Here is a 19228-nt window from a genome sequence, read left to right as displayed (position 1 = left end):
AAAGATAGTAAAAGATAAGATGAGAAAATATTTTTTCACTGATGTAGTGTAAACGGTAGTAGCAGTAACAATGAAATTCGATTACTGTATTTTATAGTCACTGTTAACATGACTAACCAAACTATATTGTTACTAGATGTAGCACGTAAGTTCTTTTGCCTTGGGTGTATTTTTTGATGATCCAAATTCCAAAACTCGGTATACGATGTCTTTTACCAGGACTCAAAGTACCTATGTCCATATAAAATAAGAAAATCAGCTCAGCGGTTTTTTAATTCCATGTAACCAGTTCGTTAATCCATATCTGTGAATTGTTATTAATTAGGATTGTAACATTATTACTTTCGAATGTTAATGCCTATTAAATCCTTTAAAACCAGACATAACACTCGGCTACTACCAAGTTTAAATACACCTTTGGTTCAATCGTGAAATACCCCAAAATATCAACCGACTAACCACAGATCATGTTTCATTACATGCCACTGATTACTGATGCACAGTCACTGGTAAATCCATTAATATCGTTATTCAAATAAACATACATGACTGCAAGGATGTTTTGGTACTTAGATGACATTTTTCATGGGGGTGTAGATTGCGAAAGATTTGTCACACAAAATGACAACAGCGTTACGTTTCATTTCAAGTGAAAAATACTGTACAGTGCTCCCAAAGTGATAATGTGCATAGAAATTTTCGTAATTTTTCGGCAACGCTCGTATTTCCCGAGCGTCGGAAGACGTATGTTTTAAACTTAATTTAAGAAAAACAGCGCTTTACAGCGACGTAGAGGCACCTGACGTTGCTTGGACGTTACCATGGTAACGCCGCGATGGCTTGCCGGTGAGTTATATCACTTATTGACGGACCGGCGACAGCGGACAGACACCGGCTATATGATATTTACTTCTATTTCCTTTGAACAAGGTGCATTGTTTGGGGCTCTTACGTTTCATAGATTCGGGTGTTTTCGTAATTACGACCATTAGCGAAGATTTCCATGCGCATTATTAGGCCGCGTTTCCAATGACGCGGACCAATCACCATGCTCGAAATCTTCGCTCCGCTTCGCTGTCATTCCGCTGGAATAGCACGATTGGTCAATTCGAGCAGCGCTAAGCTCCGCTCCGCGTCAGTGGAAACGCACCCTTAATTTGGTACTGTACTTAAATTGACAGAAAATAGCTGTCTGTTAATGGACACTTTAGATAATGGCGGAACCAGATTTTTGTCATAAAACATCCTTGCAGGATATCTTTTAATAATTTATAAGCAATTTTATTTCATATCCTTGCACTAAGATATAATTAATTATATTTATTGTACGGTAAGTATTTGTTTTAGTAGAGAAGCACCTATGATGATCTTTATTGTTGTTTTTTTTTTCTTAGATACTTAGTTGAAAATGTTGTACATCATGTAGTAATTATTATAGTCCCCTTTTTAAACCCCACGAAATTTTAAAAAAGTACTGCGTTCTGGTGTGTTTTGATGATAAGTCCCTTTATAATAAAATATTTACCACCGTATATTTTCCCAATAATAGGATTTTCTGTAGTACTTCTTAATGTAGTGTGTGTTTTACCATATTTGACATATCAGGTACGTATTCGGCGTGCTCCTGGGTCTGATGCGAGGTCCCCAAGTGGAGGAGGCGCCCCCGGAACCGGTGGAAGAGGAGAAATTCGGTCAGTTCCGACACAGACTCGCGCTCACAAGTAAGACAATTACATTATACATGCCACGCTGACAGCTTACGCACTGAGGGGGGGGACGAAGTATTTTGATTGCAGACGGCCATCTTGCTTGTTATCCGCCATTTTTGATGGCCATTTTGTTTGTTAATCACCACTTTGTCGCTAATATTAGGTGCGATTTTACCGACGGAATTAACTAATAAAAGCCAAACCCGCCAAACAAACAATCAAACTCAAAAGTACGGAAGCGTATTTAAACTCTAAATGGCCACATGGTGCGAAAAATTGCGAATATTAAATGTAATCTAATAAACGGTGGCGCGATTATTATTATATTTAACGCCATCTATTGTTAGTAATGTTGAACTAATGATAAATAATAAATATATTATTATTTGACTTTCGCATACGAATGCGATGAAAAATTAATATAATAATTGTTATAAAGCAGTACAAAATACTTCGTATCCCCTCTCATTAATGAGGTTTGTAACTATTCTCACTTCAAGTTAACACCAGCTTTTAAAACTTAACACAAAACAATGACACTTATAAATAAAACTTTTTTTTTCTTTTTTTATACTACACTATGAAAATCAAAACAAAGAATTATCTACCTTCACATTGTTTGATACTACCCAAGTAATAGTTAATATAGCACAACTGGACCCTTAGTCAAACGTTCTTTTTTGACTTCGAATTTTTAAATCAAAGATATCTGGAATTTTATTTTACTTAGTGCTTTAACATTGAAATCAAGGCAACTATCTTGGCTAAGGGCCCAGGTTAGAGTACACTTACAATGTATTATAAATACTAGAATATTTACGATTCCAAAGTATACTTTTGTACTTATTTCAAACCAACAAAATGTGCTGTTTTACCATCATATTAAAATCAAGAATCTTCTTACGCTAAGTGGTGCTTTCCAAAATTCTCTACTACATTAAAACTTAAGTAATAAAAAAGCTTTACTGTTATGTAAATAAACAATTGGATTTTTTAACAAAATTTGGCTTTGGCTTTATTATGACGTAACTCTCCTAACAAAATCTTAATAATAACAATGATAATAATTTAATCTTAGAGAAAAAATTTAAACAATTGGTTTAAAATTGACATAACTAAATATATAAAGAATTAACATAGAGAAAATTAAGATTTCATCAGAAGTCATGGGAGATATTTTTTAATAAAATCTTTTATTCAATCGGTAGAAAAAAGATTCTAAATTCAAGTAAGTAGTAGTTTTTTATCATGCCATTATTATAAATTCAGGTCCTATACGACACTTGCCAGCCTTACCAGCGGCGGATGATACGGGACAAATGCAGGTTTCTGCTTTCGGACTGGACATCACTAAAGAGGACAATGGACAGTAAGTTCTATTATTTTTGTTAGCATACTGATGACGCCCGCAACTCCGTTGCGCCAAAACTCGTTAATCGCACGGGAACCGTACATTTTTCCGGGACAAAAGTATCCTATGTCCTTTCCCGGGACTCAAAGTATCTCCATGCCAAATTTCAGCAAAATCGGTTCAGCGGTTTGGGCGTGAAGAGGTAACAGACAGACAGATAGATACACTTTCGCATTTATAATAAAAATTGAAAACTCTTTGCCCAGCATTGGTATTACTATAATATATAGTATATTACTGGTCCCACTGCTGGGAAAAGAGTTTAAAATTTTTCTCGATCTAGCGCATCCGTTGACCAGCCCGACTGGTATGCCTCCAGCTGATCGCGCCGTTTCTTTGGCCGGCCACGGTTACATCGTCCGTCTTCGTTTTCTATTATTATTGTTTCGTTCTACTATTTTTTTAAATTCTTTACTACACGACGCCCGTAAATCGGTTTCAGCAAAAAGTATGCGTTGAAATTCGCTTGTCGTGCGGGATCTATACGTTTTTTCGGTATAAAGACTATCTTCTGTCCTTCGCTGGGATTCGAATGATCTATACCAATTTCGCTTAAAGAGGAACAGGCAGACACTGCTTCGCATTAGCTATATTAGAAATGATGATAACATATCTACAATCCACAGAATTCAAGTGAAACCTCACGAGTCTCCAACCACTTCGACGCCATCTAGCGGTGAAGAAGCAGAGGTGTCACCTGATGACAGCGCCGACCACAGCGAAGAGCAGCAGCCGCCATCCCTAATTGATCTGCTCGGGTATGTATCAAGTTTGGCAGTATGAAAAGAAACACTACCAGATTTTTATTAACAAACCTACAGATTTTGCCAATCTGTCACTTTCACAAGCGCCCTCTAGGGAGGGAGAAAGTGAAGTGTGCCCTAGGCACTGATCCCCATTATACAAGTACGCTGGACTTAAGATACCCAACTGTTTTTTGTGCCTATTGGAAGCGGAATCAGCGCCCCCAATGCGGGGGAAGAGAACTAAATCTGACGTAACTTGCAAATGGCCGCTTACTTGCTATTGATTGTAGAAACTAGTATTAGTTCCAGGTACTCCCACTACTGCTATCAGCGTCAATATGGCGACTTTCAAACGTCATTTTTACGTCAAATTTAGTTCTTTTCCATTGCATTGGGGGCGCTGATTCCGCTTCAAATAGGCACAAAAAATAGCTGTCATTTCAAAGGGTCATATAAGTCCAGCGTACTTGTTTAATGGAGGTCAGAGGCCCTAGGACATAAATTAAATAAGTAAAAAAATCTTGACGGTGTCGTGTGAGGTATCGAATGAAAGAGCGTTGATAGCACATTTCAAGTATTTAATTATTATGAATTTCTACGTAGTCGAGACGTGCTAGAATAGTTTTGAGTCTTCCGACGCTTAACAACAGTCTACGGTCAAGTGGCTTTGTTTTATTTCATAATGAAATAAAGGGGCACAAACTGTAATGTAAAATTATTTCTTTAGTGGTGAACAAGCGAAGAAGCAAGCGCAAGAACGAATGGAAGCACAAGCGGTGCAGCAAGCGGCCATGTCACAGATAGAGGCCGAGAGCAAGAAGGTAAATAACATCTTTATTCGCAGATCTACAAGGATGTTTTGACACTTGGAACACATTTGCATGAGAGCATAGATGCGATACAGCTGTCACTCTAATTAATAATCGGCCAAGTGCGAGTCGGACTCGCGCACGAAGGGTTCCGTACCGTTATAGAGGAAAAAATAGGCCAAAAATTGTGTTTTTTGTATGGGAGCCCCTTAATTATTTTTGATTACGAGCAAAAAAGGCCAAAAATCACGTTTGTCGTATGGGAGCCCCCCTTAAATATTATTATTATTTTGTTTTTAGTATTTGTTGTTGTAGCAGCAACAGATATATACACAATCTGTGAAAATTTCAGAAGTCTAGCTATAGCGGTTCTTGAGATACAGCCTGGCGACAGACAGACAGACGGACGGCCTGACGGACAGACAACGAAGTCTTAGTAATAGGGTCCCGTTTTTACCCTTTGGGTACGGAACCCTAAAAACAAGTTCGGTCACCGAAAACGAAGAAGTTTAGTTGTTGAAATAACGGTATTTGGCTCTATTACCCGCGAACGAATATGCGATGTCGATTTAATTGGTCAATGGCCGAATTGCTTCGTACTCGGTGACCGGGATATAGTGAATAACAAATTTAAACAATATTTACTGAATATTATGCAGCGCGGATCATTGAAGTTTTGTCCATTGAAAAAGGTAACAATCTGATATGTTTTTTTTTTTCATTAAAATTTTAGAACTTATGGGAAAATTTGATAGTACATTATACATAATATTAAGAAGTAGTTTTGTTCCAACTAACAACCCTATTTATTATTTGAGGAGCTGGCGAACAAAACCGGACAAGTCCACCAGAGTGCAAAAGTATAATATTCTTTTTCGAATCGTCTTCTCTTGACCCATCTAATCCGGTTAAAAAGGCTTTAAAAAGCCCATTTACAATCAAAATTAGTTCAGTAGTAGTAGTAGTAATAGTAGTAGTTAATACTATTTTTTTAACCACTGTGTAAATTTTTTTTCTCGCGGGCTAACCCCATTTTGTTCGCCAGCTCCTTAATTTTGTAAATTGTCCTTACCGACCCAAATAATATGACTCTCTTTCGTCTAAATATTCCACTCTTACTCTTATTTAATTTTATATTTTTTCATAATATTTACTTTTCTATGATTATTCACTTCTGACTTCGTGTATTTTAATATTCTCTCTCTCTTATTCTACAGAGTGTAGCTGCTCCCACGTCGTCGGCGCTCGCTGCGACAGACGTGTCGCAATACGTTAAACGCGCCGTGTCATTCCTCGCTAGAAACTTCTATAACCTCAAATATGTTGCTCTCGTATTGGCCTTCGCTATCAACTTCGTTTTGCTCTTCTACAAGGTGAGATCATATTTTCTCTGTAAAATTATTAGAAAAGCTTATGATATGTTAAAAAAAAAATCTTGTTAGTATTCTAAACTAATAAAACTTTGTCTTGATGATGTAGGCTAGCTTAGCTAGGGGTTCCTCAAGGCTACGTTTTCGTTCTGTTCTTTTCATAATATTCATTAAAGACGACATTGAGATGTATTTAATGTTTAATAAATTGTTAACTACAGTGTTTATTGTAACTATGTTAGAATCATGTACATACAAAATTGGAGTGCATCAGAGTAACGATTTGATCCTTTCTTTTCCTCCAATTATACATTTGACGCTCTATGACCTACTCACTGATCGTGATACAGTGAATAATATAGAGAATTTTTCTAGTGTACGTGGAATAAAATAATCATTTATGTGCCTAGAATTTGGAATGCTTCAGGGTAACGCTTTAGGTCCTTTCTCTTTCTCAAGCTAGATCAGTGACATATGTTACAGAATTTAATTTTGAATTTGTCGTGTAGGTTACGACCCTGGAGGTGGAAGGTGGTGACGGGTCCGGAATAGCGGACATCATCAGCGGTTCCGGTTCTGGCGGGGGATCTGGTGGGAGTGGAGATGGTATATCTTTATAATAACATAATATTATATGCGATCACATATATCTTGTAAAATCTTGTGAAAATAATCCATTCATAATATTGTAAATGCGATAATATAACTGTCTGTTATATCTTCACGCTGAAACGGTTGAACGCATTCAGACGAAAGGGGTATGAAGATTTTTATATGGAGCCTGTGTTTTCCGCCATTGTGTTTTTCCGCGTTCACGAATATTTTTTTCAAAAATGGATAGCTAACATCAATACAAACAAAAATAATCTTGGACAAAACCGCGTAAAGTGTCACATTTCGAGGATTTGAGCTGCCAAAGTTGCAATATCTTAAATTGGTAAAACTGGTAATAAATTGGAAAAAAATATTCGTGAACGCGAAAAAACTCAATAGCGGACGTAGTTCGACCAAAATCTTCATACCCCTTTGGTATCGAGATCTGACAGACAGGTAAGGAAATAGGACAAATTTTTGTTGTAAAAAATGTGATGTTGTCGCGCAATTAGTGAATTTCGACTCAATGGAGTTGCGGATATCAACTACTTTTATTTATAAATCCTGATACATAATAATCAGACGAATATCAATCAGGTTCTGGAGCAGGCAGCGGCGATGGTGACGATGATGATGCACTGGAAGTGGTACAAATAGACGAAGACTTCTTCTACATGGAACACGTGATAAATGTTGCTGCAGCCCTGCATTCGATAGTGTCGCTCGCTATACTCATTGGATACTACCATCTGAAGGTGACATTTAATTTTACTAAGAAGTTTAGCATCATGCTAACCGAACTTCTATACTAATACTTTAAATGTGAAAGTGTCTGTCTGTTACCTCGTTACGCCCAAACCGATTTTGATGCTCGGTATGTATGTAGATATATTATTGATTCCCGGGAAAGGACATAAAATACTTTTTATCCCGAAAAAATTTACGGTTCCCGCGCCATATACGAATTTTGGTGCAATCTATTTTAATAATAGTCATCTATTTTATTCATAATAAATAATAATTATTAGACCATTATAACTTTCCAACCCAAGTTCAGTAAAATATGAGATGCGGTTTGTCAACCTAAGTTCAGTAAATTTAAAACGACTTGCCATCCTAGGGTCAGTAAATGTAAAGCGGCTTGCCAACCTAGGTTCAGTAAAATATGTAAAGTGGCTTGCCAACCTAGGGTCAGTAAATGTAAAGAGACTTCTCAACCTAGGTTCAATAAATGTAAACCGGCTTGCCTACCTAGGTTCAGTAAATGTAAAGCAGTTTGCCAACCTAGGTTCATTAAATGAAAGCGGCTTGCCAACCTAGATTCAGTAAAATATGTAAAGTGGCTTGCCAATCTAGGGTCAATAAATGTAAAGCGGCTTGCCAACCTAGGTTCATTAAATGAAAGCGGCTTGCCAACCTAGGCTCAATAAATGAAAGCTGCTTGCCAACCTAGGTACAGTAAAAAAGCGGCTTGCCAAACTAGGTTCAGCAAATGCAAAGCGACCTGCCAACCTCCTTCCAGGTGCCGCTGGCGATATTCAAGCGCGAGAAGGAGATAGCCCGCAAGCTGGAGTTCGACGGCCTCTACATCGCCGAGCAGCCCGAGGACGACGACCTCAAGAGCCACTGGGACAAGCTCGTCATATCCGCCAAGTGAGTTTCAGGGTCAATTCAGACCATAAAGTTATTATACGTAGCGGAATAGAGCAACAATCTCGAGCTGTCAAACGAAACCGAAATTGGTTTCATGTGTGTGTGTAATTTGTGTACGTATACACTTACACAAGCATGATTGAACATGATTTCTATGAGATTAAATTGTCAACATGAGGCACGTGCCGACTGGACGTCAAAAAAAGAGTGCTGCTGTCATGTGTCACACATCTCTTTTTACCACGCAGTGTTACTGATAGTGACATCTCGCTTGCTCAGGCCTTTGTTTCTCTATTCCGCTAGGTATATTAACTTTATGATTCAAACCGCAACGCGACGCGTTGACGCGTTGATGCAGTTATGGATTTGACAGATTTGCAAGACGTCTCACGCAATTAAAATCTGTCAATTCTACGCGTCGCGTTGCGGTCTGAATTGACCCTAAAACGCGAACTGCACTAGGCAACACTACAAGGAGCGACGCGACACTTTACGTTCCATAGAACTGAAGTTTGTGTCGCGCGACGTTGCTGCCGCAACTTAATTTTCATTCAATTTCCAGATCCTTCCCCGTGAACTACTGGGACAAATTCGTCAAGAAGAAGGTCCGTGCGAAGTACTCTGAGACATACGACTTCGACAGCATATCGAATATGTTGGGCATGGAGAAGACTTCCTTCGCCGCTCAGGAGGACGAAGGGAACAAGGGCTTCGTTAATTAGTGAGTATCTATTACTTACCTAACGTTAAATATATATACGTGGGAGAGCCATGCTTCGGCTCGAATGGGCCGGCTCGACCGGAGAAATACCACGTTCTCACAGAAAACCGGTGTGAAACAGCGCTTGCGCTGTGTTTTGCCGAGTGAGTGAGTTTACCGGAGGCCCAATCCCCTACCCTATTCCCTTACCTACCCTCCTCTATTCCCTTCCCTTCCCATCCCTACCCTCCCCTATTACCCTATTCCGTCTTAAAAGGCCGGCAGCGCACCTGCAGCTCTTCTGATGCTGCGAGTGTCCATGGACGACGGAAGTTGCTTTCCATCAGTTGACCCGTTTGCTCGTTTGCCCCTTATTTCATTAAAAAAAAATTAAAAACTTGGTATATAATATTTTGATGACTTCTTCCATGGTGCTAATCAGGCTTGAATGAATGAATGAATGAATGAATGAAAATACTTTATTGCACCAAAACAAACATGACATACAATACTTAATAACTATAAAAGTAAAAAGTACAAAAGGCGGCCTTATCGCTACAAGCGATTTCTTCCAGACAACCCTTACGAGTATTGTAAAACTATAAAGTAACAGTAGTAATAGATGGTAGGTGACTACATAGACAGCTAAGTGTAAACTTTTTAAAATATATAAGTATATTACAAATACATACATACATATAATATAATATATATACATACATACATACAAAATAATACATACAAATAAAAAAAAAAATAGAAATAATACAATATCGGTAATTATGAGTTAATATGGACTAATTGTGACAAAAAATGTTCCTTCACGCCATTTTTAAAAACGTATGAGGACTGAGCACGTCTCAAAGATGTGGGTAATTTGTTCCACAGACTGACAGCTAACGGGCTAAAAAGCTCTCAAGCTAAAAAGCTTGAGAGCTTTTTAGCCCGCTTCAATACAAAATATTATGTTTTAAATAAGGGCAATAACTATTAACAATTAGAGTATCAAGGACACATACAGTATAATATGTATCCTTGATACATATTATACTGTATGTGTCCTTGATAGCCACAGAGGTCTTTGACGACCTCTGTGGCTCAGTGGTGAGTGCGTCGGTAGCTCAAGCCGGAGGTCGCGGGTTCGAATCCCGCCGACGGAACAAAGAGTTTTCAAAGTACCCGGGTCTGGATGTGTATTAAATATGTGTATGATATAATAAAAATCTTAAATATATGTATAGTATAAAAGTATTAAATATATTTCCGTTGTCTGGTACCTGTAACACAAGTCCTTTAGGTACTTAGCACGGGGCCAGACTGACGTGGTGTGAAGCGTCCATAGATATTAAATATTGATACTGTACTAAAATCCAGGTAATTAGTATTAATTACCTGGATTTTAGGAAGTCCTTAATGAATTTTCCGTGCTTTGCTTAGTATAAATATAATATTTTCGTTTTAATTTTTAGCATTCTCAACATCGACTGGCGCTACCAGGTGTGGAAAGCCGGAGTCACCATTACAGACAACTCCTTCCTGTACTCTCTCTGGTGAGTGAAAAATTCTGAATTTAATAAGTTACTTCATAATTATTATTATTATTATCAGCCTACAGTGTCCCACTGCTGGGCAAAGGCCTCCCCTCTTTCTTTCCAAAGTTCACGATCCTGTGATGTTGTTGGCCACTCTTTATCAAACGCATCTAGTGTCGCGCCACCTTTTCTTGCGTCGGCCTCTGTTACGCCGACCAGTCGGTAGCCACTCCGAAACTAGACGCGCCCAGATGTCCGGGTGCATACGGGAGACGTGTCCTGCCCAGCTCTATACTTTAGAATTAAATACTACAAAACACGCACAAAAATTTTTAAAAAATTCAAATGTTCAACCGTCAATCCGCCATCTGGTATATCCGCCATGTTGGATTCAAGTCACGTGACTATAATTTTGTATTCCTGACAGCAAACCCTTTCATTTGATACCCATATCATGGGGGTGCATTTGAAATAGCCTGTCCGCCATTTTGGGGAGACCGCCATATTGGATTTGTAATGACGTTTCTTAGCTAGTCATGCATTGTCAAAATTGTTGTGTGCAAAATTTCGAGTAAAATGTGAAAAAACGGGCAAAAATATTTGTAAGTGCTTATTATTTCACGAACTACTGGAGCAATTTTTATGTTATTTGGCACAGCTGATGTAGAGTAGACCACGTGAAATATAGACTATTTATTTGCGGGAAACGTACGGTTTCCGTGAAATTCCTAATTTACGCCGACGGCTGCACGGAACGTCTAGTTCGGTTCGTTTCTAAGTACAGTCTGTCAAGAAAGTGAAAAAATTAAAAAGTGGCAACATCGTAGAATCATCCCTTTCAAACTAGTGTAATAAAAAAGGGATGACACTACGATGTTGCCACTTTTTAATTTCTTCACTTTCTTGACGGACTATAATCTACATATTTTTTTTTATCTAATATATTTATTGTTATTATCTTGTTTAGGTATTTCTCGTTCTCGGTGATGGGCAACTTTAACAATTTCTTCTTCGCCGCCCATCTGCTGGACGTCGCTGTTGGCTTCAAGACGCTGAGGACTATCTTACAGTCCGTCACGCATAACGGGAAACAGGTATGATCTATAGTACGGGTAATTTTAAGATCTACGTTGGAGTATGATGGATGGCCATGATTGTGTAGCTTTAGTATGATATATTTAATGGACAATCATGAAAAAAAATATTTTATAAAGACTAGTCATATAAACTTATATTACCTGAGAGTCGTAAAAGTTAAATATTTTGCGCCATTATGGCTCCAAACCTGCCTCACATTTTTGACTACGCATGTAATGTATACAAGATGTTAGTGTAAACACTGTTAACCTTGAAACCATCAAATGAGCCTGTCAAAATGAACAAGTTTTTCTATGAGAACAATGATGGGAACTCAAAAAATCCGTCTTCATACCCATACAAATTGCCGGGCATCCGTATGGGTATAAAGACTGCATTTTTTTTTTAAGTTCCCAGCATTGTTCTCATAGAAAAACTTGTTCATTTTGACGGGCTCATTTGATGGTTTCAAGGTTAACAGTGTTTACACTAACACATGTATATGCCACCGTCTGCTATTTAACGGTAAGATATTTTGTACTATCAGATAAGTTGATTCCTAGTATTGGTCGCGTTACGTCAAACCTAGCGAGATCACAATTAACATTGAATTGACATGATCCGACCAAATGACGTTGGTCTGTCAATCAATTTCCTCGTCTTCAACGACGATAATATGGGCATTTAAGGAGTGAGCCCATTGAGACGGGCCGTGCCGGGGCTCAGCGTGCCAGGGCTCATCGCAAAAATCCGCCTACATACAATTTGTATGGAAGCGGATGCGCGTATCGCACACTGTGTCGGGGCGCAGCGGATTTCTTTCATTGCGCCAAGGCCCGGCAAGGCCCGACAAACCCGCTGCGCCCCGGCAACAGTGTGACCACACTTCACATAGATTTCCACTTCTTGGTAGATTTGAGGTCAAATGAATGACGATTTAGTAGTCCAAAATTTTTTGTAAATTTTAATAGAAGATCGATATTATATAACAAATAATATAATAATATAAAAAATCAAAATGCATAATGAAGACAGTCCATATAAACATTTTAGTTTCAACCACGTAGAATACATTGTTGATTAATAAAGGTAGATTTTCGGTAGAAGCTAAAACACGGTCTAGTAGATTTTAGGAGAATATAGCAACGTTTTTGATATATCGAGTCGCGAGTGATTTAAGAGTGGTCACACTGGAGCTATCCAAAGTACTCAAAATCCGTCAATGCGATGCGGCCCGGCCCGGCGCGCCCCGGTACGTGCCGACAAACTGGGCGCGTACCATTCTAGAGCGATTTTAAAGTTATGCGCTGCCTATACTACGACAACTAACTAATGATCACATTTCAGCTCGTCCTAACCGTGATGCTGCTGACCATCATAGTGTACATCTACACGGTGATAGCTTTCAACTTCTTCCGGAAGTTTTACGTGCAGGAGGAAGACGATGAAGTGAACAGGAACTGCCATGATATGCTCACGGTGAGTCAGGGTGGTTTAGACAAGGGTGAGTTGCACCAGAGGCGTGGTTAAAGTTATGGTCAAAGTTATGGTTATAGTTAAGGCTAATTTAACTTTAACCTTAACTTTGACCACAGAATTTGACAGAAGACGTCGCTGGTCCGACAAGGCTTTAAATGAACGTGGGCGGGGGCGCTGCCTGTAAAGTAGAACTGTCAAAAATGGCGTTTTTGTATGATGACAGCGTTTGTCAAAGACGCAACTGAATTTCCGCCGCGTAATTTCGGCTCTTATCGTGTGTCATATCAGCCGATTGCGTTGGAACGTAAAATCGGCCTCGTATGTTCCGTTGCATATTTTCGGCCTAGTCTGTTTAGACCATAAAGTTAATATACCTAGCGGAATAGAGCAACAATCTCGAGCTGTCATACGAAACCGAAATTGGTTTTCATCTGTGTGAAAAATATGTGTACGTATACACTTACACAAGCATGATTGAACATGAATTCTATGCCGACTGGACGTCAAAAAAAGAGTGCTGCTGTCATGTATCACACGTCTCTTTTTACCACGCAGTGTTACTGATAGTGACAGCTCTCTTGCTCAGGCCTTTGTTTCTCTATTCCGCTAGGTAGTTAGTCTTTTATAAGATTCCGTAAGGGCTTGTCGCCCTTGTTGTGACGTTGTCACATCAAAAATATGTACTAAGAGTTTAAACACACTAGGCCGAAAATACGCGGCCGAAATTCAGTTGCGTTACTTTGTCCGAGTATTCGGTGTCTCGAACGCCGCCGAATTGACGCCGAAAAATAACATTGCCGCCGAATCGCTGTCGAACTTACACTCGACCGAAGTTCGGCTATAGCCTGTACCCTATAACGCGACGTAATTTCGGCATGGTGTGATACATTGCAGGTGTAACCTTGCCGTACTTCGGCCGCGTATCTTCGGCATGGTGTGTTTAGACATTTATCGTGTGTCATATCAGCCGAATGCGTCGAAACGTAAAATTGGCCTCGTAAGTTCGATTGCGTATTTGCGGCCTAGTGTTTTCTAAACACACTAGGCCGAAAAAATGCAGCCGAAGTTCGGCATAATTACGCCTGCATATGTATTATAAATTTAAAATTACCGATGACACACCATGCCGAAATTACGTCGCGTTATAATGTATGCCTAGCGCATTGCAAGCGTAATCATGCCGAACTTCGGCCGCGTATTTTTGGCCTAGTGTGTTTAGACACTAACAGTATGCGTTGCTTTTTCAGTGCTTCGTGTTCAACTTATACAAAGGCGTGCGTGCCGGCGGCGGCATCGGTGATGAGTTGGAGCCGCCCGATGGTGATGACTCCGAGGTGTACCGCATCATCTTCGACATCTCCTTCTTCTTCTTCGTCATCGTCATCCTGCTCGCCATCCTCCAGGGTGAGTGATGATGATGATACTAATATATAAAAAATTATACACGGGTTGTGTCTGTCTGTCTGTTTCCAAGGTCCACCACATCATCTGAATAATGTCCTTGACTATGGCTTGTAGCATAGCCTATATTAGCAATCTTGGAGTCCAAAACTGAGACAGATACACAAAAGACTTACTGGCAAATAATCTTTTTCTTTCACTCTTATGCGTTTTAATGCTATTTACAGCATTCAGACAAATAGCTATTTATAGCAGATAGAAGTACTTATCTACAAAACATTTTTTTGAAACGAAGTTCCCTATCGCGCGTTGCGAAAAATAGTTGTAACGACACGACACTTTTTGACCGACAGTTTTTGCCACAGACATAGATCCAGATAGATACCGCATGTACTTCGCGGGACATGCGGTATCTATCTTGATCTATGTCTGTGCTTTTTGCTATAGTTGTAAGCCGTGCGGTGCGCGTGTTTCTGTCTCTCTTTCTCTCTCACAGAAAGCAAGTCAGTTATGATTTTTTTTTATAACTTCTTCCATCCGGGTGTCCCTTGACACCTCTCAAGTTTATTTTTAATTCTTCCCACTTTCAGGTTTGATCATCGACGCGTTCGGCGAGCTCCGTGATCAACTGGAGTCTGTGAAGGAAGACATGGAGTCCAACTGCTTCATATGCGGCATCAATAAGGACTACTTTGATAAAGTAAGGCTTTCCCTATTTAGTCAGGCTATTGTCATTAACAGCGCGTCATTCAAAAAGATTCAGTGAGGCCGATGACGCGCCAGGCGCGGCATACATGGATTGTTAAAAAACACGTTAAAACTAATTGATTATACTGTAATTACAATTCCTTTGTCTAAATGTGCATAAAACACTACCAGTGGTCAATGCCGCACGTGGGGCGTCATCGTTTAGCAGGGCCGATGACGCTTATGGCGCGTCATCGAACAAACTGCTTGGCCTGTGGTAAGAATTCGTGAGGCAACGAATCGGTTAAAACACTTGCGGGGCTAAAATGGTCACATTTAGCAATTCCTCTCAATCAATTCAGCAAATGAATTGTCAAAACTGTCAAACTGACAAATGTCAAATTGTGCGAATTACTACAGTGCGACAAGGCTATAAAAGAACTGTCAAAAATGACGTTTTTGTATGATGGCAGCGTTGCTATTTTCGCCACGTTCATTTAAAGCCTTGTCGAGTTGTAGACATGAATTGCAAGCAGACTTGCATTTTGCGATTTTAAAAAAATGAATCATATTATGATTCATAATGTGATTCTCCAAAGAGACCATTTTAGCCCCGCAGACTAATTAATGACGTCACATTGCAGGTGCCGCACGGTTTCGACACCCACGTGCAGAGAGAACATAATCTCGCCAACTACATGTTCTTCCTGATGCATCTCATCAACAAACCGGATACCGAGTACACGGGTGAGTACGACGGCCTTGAGTAAACACGCCGGAAATTTACAACCTCTGTACAGTGGTTGAGCGCGTCGTGGCTCAAGCCGGGGGTGCGGGTTCGAATCCCGCCGACAAAACGTAAAAGTTTTCAATGCTTCTGGGCAAATCATAAAAAAACTTGAATTTTTGTATCGTATACAATCTTGACATTGTATATAAAACTAGATGTCCCGCGCGGCTTCGTCCACGTAAATTAGGAATTTTATGGAAACCGTACATTTTCCCATAAAAGATAGCTTATGTCCCTACTCCCTTCATTTGGTCTACTCTGTATCTGTGCTTAATATTACGATAAAAATTGCTCCAGTAGTTCGTAATATCTAATATTTCCCCCGTTTTTCCCACATTTTCCTGAGTTTCTTCGGTCGTATTAGTCTTAGCGTGATAATATATGCCTATAGACGGGCTTTAGATAGCTCATTTATCGAGTAAGAACTCGATAAATGAGCTATCTAAAGCCCGTCACAGACTTAGCTATAATATATATTAATATATTTATAGCTCGGCATATTAATATATATTTTCTATACTAATTTCGCGTGACCACACACTCAGCTATAATATATATTTTTGTGGCATGTGGATTTAGTATAGAAAATATGTCTAGCTATAAATATATTAATATATATTATAGCTTAAGTCTGTGACGGGCTTTACACTGAAATAAGTTTTTAAATCGGACCTGTAGTTCCTGAGATTAACGCGTTCAAGCAAACATACTCTTCAGGTTTATAATATTAGGTAGATGTAGTTTTTTTTTAATTATCGCTTGACAAACTCGAGTCTCGATCTAAAAGACTATGAAAAGTACTACATTATAGGCTCATAAGTCATAACCATGGGACGATGCATCGTATAATATGTTATATGGTAGTGATGATGATGATGATGATGAATGTCATTTGCATAGTAGCATATGCTTTCCGTTCTTAAAACAGCGCCGAAACTCCCAAACTTGTATCTATAAAGAATCAGGAGTTCTCTCAGCACCTTCCGAATCACGGTATACCAGGTATACCTCGGTGCAAAATCTTACTTGTTGGTAGCATATGCTTAGAATACTTCTCACGAAACCGAAGTCACCACATGTTTCCCTATAAATTTTGAGGAGTTCCCTCGATTACTTATGGATCCTTCATCAGATCACCACCTTTGTGAATATAATACCAAATTGGGATGATACCCTATATAATAAAAGAAAAATTTTGAAAATCGGTTTACAAACGGCGGAGTAATCGTTGAACATAAGAAAACAAACATAACACCTTCCCCATTTTGAAAGTCGGTTAAAATTGTAGCCTATGTGTTATTCTGATGTATAAGCTATATTATTGTAAAGTTTCATTAAAACCCGTTCAGTAGTTTTTGCGTGAAAGAGTAACAAACATCCATACATCCATACATCTATACATCTATACATCCATACATCCAAACAAACTTTCGCCTTTATAGTATTAGTAGGACTAGTAGGATATAGATCTTTGTTCTGGTAATATATTTTTATCTCCATTTACTGTCTTACAGGTCAAGAGACGTTTGTATGGAACATGTACACTCAGCGGTGTTGGGACTTCTTCCCAGTCGGTGACTGCTTTAGAAAACAGTATGAAGATGTGATGGGAGAATAGAAGATGATAAGCCTTTAAAACTAAGGCCAAAACCAATATGAAAATGTTAAAAATCTGATTTTAAAAAGGCTAAGATTGTCAATAAAACCAGACCATTTTCATTAAACACCAGGCCAAAACATGTCAACAAAAATCAGGCCATTGTCAGTAAAACCAGGCTATTGTCAATAAACATCAGACCGAAAAAATAAAAACCAGGCCACTGTCAATAAAATACAGGCTAAGGTTGTGTATATTGTAAACCAAAACTTACAACCCAAAGCTTGTTAAAAAAATGTTATGAAAATTTTGGCCTTAATGTTTGGAATAGCCACAATATAATTATGTGGCTTACTATAGTGACCAATGTGTCACTAAAAATCTGGCATAAAACTGATATGCCTAATATGTGAAAAATTGTTAATAGTAAGCTATTTAGGCCTTACGGTCCAATTTTCGGCCTTAACACTTGCGGCTTAAAAAATCTTTGCTCAAGTGACAACAAATTTTAGAATTAATTCCAATTTGAAAAATGTTACAAGTTTTAAACGCGTCGCGGTGAAAAAAGTATTTTTATAGTCTGTTTCTAAGATCATTATAAATTTTTAAGGCCATTTCTTCTTCAAATTTGCTTAAAATTGCCTTAAAAATCTGTAATTTGTTGAATGGTTATTTCGCTTCCTATAGTATAAGGTGGCCTTTCCAGTAAACTTTTCTATTTTAAATCTTCGATATAGTTTATTTAAGGTTTAAACTTACGAGTTAAATAAATATTACGTAATATGTGTTGTTTTATTTTATTGTGTCGATAGCTCCAAAAACAAATCGGCCAAGTGCGAGAGATTTACGAAAGAAGTTTCCGAAAAAAGTATCTCCTTTAGCACTGCTACTTAACTACTTTAACAATGAATTTTCTACAAGGGACTCATACGTACATACCCTAAACTGTAAAGGATTATCACTATTTTATTCTTTATAAGAAAAATGTTCTTTACATGAACAACGACATAAAATAGACATTAACTTTAAAAATTACATAACGATAAGTATAAATAAAAGATTGAATACAAAAATATATCTATTTAATTGAAACTTAAAAACTGTTTTTAACAAACGCTCCAAGCTCTTATTTTATTATTTAACAATTTTGTAAGAAAAGGAACAGTGAAAATATTATACTTAGGGCCTGTTTCACCACTTTCTGATAAAGTGCCGAATAAGCTATTCACAACTTTTTTGACAGATTACCAAACTTGATCTGTCAAGTTAATTGGTGGATAGTCTATTCGTCACTTATCAGGAAGTGGTGAAACAGGCCCTTATTAAATAAATATAAGAAAATTATGCTACTTTGACTTGGTCAAATAAAAATACTTTTTTAAATTTTGACTTTCGTGAAACAAGAATAAGAGATATTATAATCAGTTTTGGCCACGGCCGTAGCTAGGGGGGGGGGCATTGTGGGGCAATGCCCTACCTTAAAAATACCAAAACCCAAGAAAATCCAATCAATTATGACTTTTTTTTTACTTCCGCCCTACCTGTAACCAATGCTGCCCTACCTCAAATCTGACTCTAGCTACAGCCCTATTTTGGTCGATACAACACCTATAGTCTGTCAAAAAAGTGAAGAAATTAAAAAGTGGCAACATCGTAGTGTCATCCCTTTCAAA

General features: G+C 38.4%; 1 protein-coding gene across 29 annotated transcripts in view; it reads left to right on the top strand.

Moving 5' to 3' along the window:
• The window catches only part of LOC121737989 (ryanodine receptor), a 156146-nt gene extending 138546 nt beyond the window's left edge, over window positions 1-17600 (top strand). For 22 of the 29 annotated variants that reach the window (XM_042129761.1, XM_042129776.1, XM_042129765.1 and 19 more), the window contains 16 exons: window positions 1606-1721; window positions 2979-3078; window positions 3747-3878; window positions 4594-4687; window positions 5893-6048; window positions 6555-6651; window positions 7237-7394; window positions 8162-8292; window positions 8855-9013; window positions 10462-10542; window positions 11492-11618; window positions 12949-13080; window positions 14328-14484; window positions 15072-15181; window positions 15813-15915; window positions 17473-17600. In XM_042129761.1, coding sequence (XP_041985695.1) covers window positions 1606-1721; window positions 2979-3078; window positions 3747-3878; window positions 4594-4687; window positions 5893-6048; window positions 6555-6651; window positions 7237-7394; window positions 8162-8292; window positions 8855-9013; window positions 10462-10542; window positions 11492-11618; window positions 12949-13080; window positions 14328-14484; window positions 15072-15181; window positions 15813-15915; window positions 17473-17576 — 1957 coding nt within the window. In that variant the 3' untranslated portion in view covers window positions 17577-17600. The remainder of the gene's footprint in view (window positions 1-1605; window positions 1722-2978; window positions 3079-3746; window positions 3879-4593; window positions 4688-5892; window positions 6049-6554; window positions 6652-7236; window positions 7395-8161; window positions 8293-8854; window positions 9014-10461; window positions 10543-11491; window positions 11619-12948; window positions 13081-14327; window positions 14485-15071; window positions 15182-15812; window positions 15916-17472) is intronic. The other 7 variants (XM_042129772.1, XM_042129770.1, XM_042129768.1 and 4 more) reach the window with 1 other exon arrangement.
• The last annotated feature ends 1628 nt before the right edge of the window (window positions 17601-19228 follow it).

Source organism: Aricia agestis, chromosome 22 (genome assembly GCF_905147365.1).
Source record: "Aricia agestis chromosome 22, ilAriAges1.1, whole genome shotgun sequence".
NCBI classification, from domain to species: Eukaryota; Metazoa; Arthropoda; class Insecta; order Lepidoptera; family Lycaenidae; genus Aricia; species Aricia agestis.
This window is presented reverse-complemented; position numbering and strand designations above follow the sequence as displayed.